At 51.2% G+C, this 5,095-nt stretch overlaps 2 protein-coding genes across 2 annotated transcripts in view; both read left to right on the top strand.

Moving 5' to 3' along the window:
- Positions 1-1,939: 1,939 nt before the first annotated feature.
- LOC106807137 lies at positions 1,940-3,618 on the top strand. Its single transcript, XM_014809399.1, has 3 exons — positions 1,940-2,110; positions 2,592-3,540; positions 3,587-3,618. Exons 1-3 carry the CDS (start codon positions 1,991-1,993, stop codon positions 3,616-3,618), a joined length of 1,101 nt encoding a protein of 366 aa, XP_014664885.1. The 5' UTR covers positions 1,940-1,990.
- A 166-nt stretch (positions 3,619-3,784) lies between these two features.
- The window catches only part of LOC106807140, a 31,893-nt gene continuing 30,582 nt past the window's right edge, over positions 3,785-5,095 (top strand). The window contains exon 1 of the mRNA XM_014809403.1: positions 3,785-4,532. Within this exon, the coding sequence (XP_014664889.1) occupies positions 3,903-4,532 (630 nt within the window). The 5' untranslated portion in view covers positions 3,785-3,902. The remainder of the gene's footprint in view (positions 4,533-5,095) is intronic.

Here is a 5,095-nt window from a genome sequence, read left to right as displayed (position 1 = left end):
AGAGAGAGAGAGAGAGAGAGAGAGAGAGAGAGAGAGAGAAGAGAGAGAGAGAGAGAGAGAGAGAGTGAGAGCGAGAGAGAAACCTACGGACTTGCATATACGATCACACATACACGCGCGAACAAACACCCATGTACGTATACCAAAGCACACGCGCACGCGCGCATGCACATACACGCGCGCTCAGAGCTACGGTTCTATCGTCTGCATTGTTACATCGCGCTATAATCTGAGATGAATCAGATCAAGAGCTAATAATACCGAGGTATTATTAATTAGGTATTATTAATTAGGATTAATACCGAGGTAATAATAAGAGGTATTATTAGCTCTTGATCAGATCCGTTTCGTACGGTACGTGGATCAGATACAGTCTGTCCGCCCCTATGCATGTCCCTTGCACGACGACACCCGCGCCATGAGAGGAAGATGGTGAGAGCTGCAAGTCTAACATACGGCGTACCCTTTCCATTTCGGTGTATCGCCGATTGACATCTCACAAGCTACCCGTCTATTGAATAGGGGTGTACTTAGTGCATACATAATTGCCGTCGTTATCATCATCATTATCATCATCATCATCATCATCGTCGTCATCATCTTCTTCTTCTTCTTCTTCTTCTTCTTCATCATCATCTTCATCTTTTTTTTCTTCATCATCTTCATCTTCGATAATGAAAACAGAAAATATCGCTGCTCTCATACGTTCATACGTCGTGTCGATTTGATTGTTCGTCAACCGCATTTTTGCCCCGTTTCATTGTAGGATATTTTCCTTTTTGTTATCGCTGGCATTTTCATTACGAAACCGGTCACCTGCATTGCCAGCAAACACATGATTAAACTGTGATTAAATTTCGTTGCGTTTGTGCATTTTAATGGATTTCTCTCCGCCACTAATCAGCGCAATATTAGAAGATTATTTGGGAACGAAATATTAACATTTCACGTAAAATAGATACAGGTAAATCGCGAACGAGAGATTGTTCTGCGAACAATGTAAACTGATTATTTATGGCCCGACAACAATGGAACCGCGTAAATTTGATACCCTGCCTTAGTAGGTAATCGGTATACGTCATTTACCCCCCCCCCCCCTCCCGTAAAATGATTACGTTTCATCCGTTTCATATTCGATCTTCTGTTGATGTGTTTACACCAGAGTACACCGATGGGTGCCAATTTGTGCACGCACAGTCGGTTTTGGGTAGTTGGTGTTTAGAGTCAGCTATACGTCCCACTATATAATAATACTCTAGAGGAACGCAATTCTCTGTGCTGAGAGTCAGCTACATTTCCCAGAATACGATTATACTCTACAGGAACGCAATCTCTGCGCATAACTGTCGGATACTCGTATCAAATTGCGATAAACCGACGCAGGGGCCTGGCTCTGAACACTCCTATCAGAATGAGCCATTAGCTCCCAGCAATCAGCAAAGGGGCCACTTCTACCAGAGTACGATAATACGTTGCAGTTACGCAGGCCTCCGAAGGCTCATTGTCGGCTACTGTTCCTAGAGTAGGGCAATAAACTACAGAGACGCAAGTCTCTAGCCACTTCTACCGTAATCATCAATTAGCAAGCATCCAACAATAAGCAAGTCGAGTGCTCCCCCCACGAATACGTTAATATATTGTGGCGACGCCGGTCCCTGTACATAAAGTCGGATACTCCCCCGAGAATAGGGTGATACTCTGCACACACACCTGCGCATAAAGTTTGGTATTCATTTGAAAAAAAGGGTAAGAAAGAAGGGGAAAGGGCGAAGATGACGAATAAGAAGAAGATGAATAATAATAATAATAAGAAGAAGAAGAAGAAGAAGAAGAAGAAGAAGAAGAAGAAGAAGAAGAATGAATAAATAAATAAATGAATAAATAAATGAATAATGAATGAATGATGCTGCTGCTGCTGCTGATGATGATGATGATGACGATGAAGATAATTATGTGACCACGCTGACAACCTTGTTTGTTTACTGCTCAGATGAAGGACTCTCATGTGGCGCTGTCCAGCAGCCCGACTAAGAAGCTGACGACAACCTTCTGTAACCCGAGCGTGTTCCGATGCATCGACTACTTCGTACTGCTGCCAAAGTCACCAAAGGTAATCGCTACACATTTTACCTGATTGCGTAATAATGCAGTGAGCGTGAGCAGATAGGGTGAGGCAGCGTGAGGAAGGGAGGGATAGAGATAGAAGGCGGAGGAGATATGTAGAAAGGAAGAGAGAGAGAGAGAGAGAGAGAATGAAGGGGAGGGAGAGAGAATGTGCCGTGAATCAGAACAAGAACGAAGGAAAGGAGGCGAGAAAGAAAATAAGAGCGTGTTCGTGCGTGTGTTCCTGCGTGCGTGTGCTCCTGCGTGCTTGCGTTCGTGCGTGCGTGTGTTCGTGCGTGCGTGTGCTCCTGCGTGCGTGCGTTCGTGGGTGCGTGTGTTCCAGCGTGCGTGTGATCCTGCGTGCGTGCGTTCGTGCTTGCGTTATACTTCGCTATTTTCTAGCTAGTTTGAGATTATGCATTATATCATGCGCGTCACTCCAAGATGGCGCTGTTGCTAGCTGCTCAAGTGACCTTTCCCGCTCGCAGGTGACGCTCGCCCGACGATCGTCGTTTGCCGCGTCGCTATGGCAACGCCTCAAGCGTCACGCGGCCGACGTCGTCGCCGACGGCAGCGATAGCCGACGCCTCGACGCCGCCGTGTATCGCGCCGAGCTGCTCTATCCGGACTACGTCGGCCGGCTCGTGCAGAAGACACCTAGCGGCGGCGGCGTGAAACGCTGGTGCGTGCTCAGCGACATTCTCTTCTGTGTCTTCGTCTCCGAGCGCGCCGAACGCGCCACTGACGTCATACTGTTGCCAGGCAACACCGTCAAGTCCCTCATCTTCCGCACGGCGAGTCTGTACACGGCAAAGAGCAAGCGCGGAGGAGGAAACGGAGGAGGAGGAGGCGGCGGATGGGGAACAAGTAAAACGCTCGACGATTTGGACATGTTCCAGTTTATGATCGAGAACGAGGCTACGGGCGAGAAGTTCAAATTCAGCACGGCCAATCAGCTCGAGCTTGACAAGTGGGTGTCGCTCCTGAAGATAGCCTCTTGTCTCGACCCAACCATCGTGCCGCCAGATGACGCCACCAGCGGCGACGTCAATGGCGACCCGATGGACCCCTACCAACGCGCCACGGTGCCAGTGCCATCAGACTATTACGGTGACCTGAGCGATCAGGCACTCTACGGTGATTGCTCCACGCTCGCCTCCCTGCTCCCGTCGACGCCCGCCAGGGGGCAGCAGCAACAGCAGAGGGATGAATACTCGGCGGACGATAGCGTTGGTGACGAGATTCGAACCCCGCTCGGCGACCGAGACGCTGTTCGGGACTCGAACCGGGCGCTGGCGGAGAGCGGCGGAGCGCCGGCGCGGCACGGCAAGAAATCGATTACGTTCAGTGACGTTATCGCCGGCGGCGCGCGCACGACCGACGCGTCCCGGCATGCAGCGCGCGCCGGCGGCGGCGGCAGCAGCGGCAGCGGTGCAGGTAAACACGCAGTGAGTCGCGAGCCGTCACGCAATGCTGGCATTAGCAGCAGCTGTAGCGGCAACACCAGCAACGTAGGCATTAGCGGCAACACGATCAACAGCAGCAGCAGCGGCCACACGATAAACAGCAGCAGCAGCAGCGGAGGTAACAATATTAACATCAGCGGCAGCAGCGGAAACAATATCAATAACAGCAGCAGCGGCGGTACCAACATCAACAACAGCAGCAGCAGCGGTAACAACAGCAGCAGCAGCGGTAACAACAACAGCAGCAGCGGCGGCGGCTGCAGCAGCAGCGGTGTTTCTGCCCTAGCGGCGTCTATCGGAGTCAGCGGTGTGCGCTCTCGGCACGTGCGCGACATGGAGATATGCGAGTACCTCTACTACAAGCAGGCGACCGGCTGGACGAAAATGTACTGCGCGCTGCGCGACGGCAGCTGCACGGTGTGGCGGACGTCGGACACCGGTCAACCGCCGCTCGTCTTCCTTGACCTGCGCGGCTGCGCCGCGACGCTAGCAGACGACGAACAGCAGGTTGGCAGCGCCTTCAGGCTGACGCTGCCGAACCGATACACGTTCCTCTTCGCGCCGCCCAGCAACCTCGACATGGAGCGCTGGCTGTCCGTGCTGCGTCACAACGGCTGCGAGATCACCGACGACGACGACGCGACGACGACGACGGCGACGGTGACGTTGCGTCGCGCGACGACGGTGACGCAGAGCGCCTTCTACGCCGAGATGACGGGAGGCGGTGACGCAGCGGAGAGCGCGACGGTCGAGGCGTTCTGTACGGCGCCGCGGCGGCGACGCGCGCCGAGGGACGCGGCCGCGACGCAGACCCTGACGCAGCCGTGGTTCAACGGCGACGTGAGGCCACGAACGGGGAGCGACGCGTCCGACGACGGCCCCCCAGCGGAGCGAAGTGCGCTGTGTACGGTACCGGAAGTGCGAATCCGGAAGATGAGCGCGGCATCGTCAACGTCGTGCGAGGTTAGTGTTTCGTCATCATCTACGTGTATTATTATTGTTATTATTATTATTATTATTATTATTATTATTATTTCCAAAGTGGATCACGTCATTAGCCTGTGGCTTCTGGGTTGGCCGTGGGCCAACCTGGGACATATGGATTCAATCCAGAATTATTATTATTATTATCATTATTATTATTTGTACTTTTATTTTATTATTATTACTGTTTATAACTATTCATTATACTGTTTATAACTATTCATTATACTGTTTGATAAATTCTCTGTATTATTCCATTTTCATTCATATAATAGTGTTCAATATTTTCATATCCTCGTGAAAGTACTCAGCTTCTATGGGAGCATTGGCTTTTCCCATTACAGCGATTCAATTTTCTACCTTTTTCCACTCGGGAAGTAGCATTGATATTGCTTATAAATCAAACAATTTCAGCTTTTGCGGCATCAATTGCTCACGTTCTCCCCCCCCCCCGTCCTCGCGTTAAACGTAGCACTTACATCTCTCTCTCTCTCTCTCTCTCTCTCTCTCTCTCTCTCTCTCTCTCTCTCTCTCTCTCTCTC

This window comes from Priapulus caudatus, unplaced genomic scaffold, assembly GCF_000485595.1.
Source record: "Priapulus caudatus unplaced genomic scaffold, Priapulus_caudatus-5.0.1 Scaffold197, whole genome shotgun sequence".
NCBI classification, from domain to species: domain Eukaryota; kingdom Metazoa; phylum Priapulida; class Priapulimorpha; order Priapulimorphida; family Priapulidae; genus Priapulus; species Priapulus caudatus.
This window is presented reverse-complemented; position numbering and strand designations above follow the sequence as displayed.

Coding starts and splice junctions, on each gene's coding strand:
- LOC106807137 (XM_014809399.1), top strand. CDS start 1,991: ATGAAGGACTCTCATGTGGCGCTGTCCAGCAGCCCGACTAAGAAGCTG. Junction 2,111..2,591: donor TGCTGCCAAAGTCACCAAAG/GTAATCGCTACA, acceptor TCCCGCTCGCAG/GTGACGCTCGCCCGACGATC. Junction 3,541..3,586: donor CAGCAGCGGCAGCGGTGCAG/GTAAACACGCAG, acceptor TGCTGGCATTAG/CAGCAGCTGTAGCGGCAACA.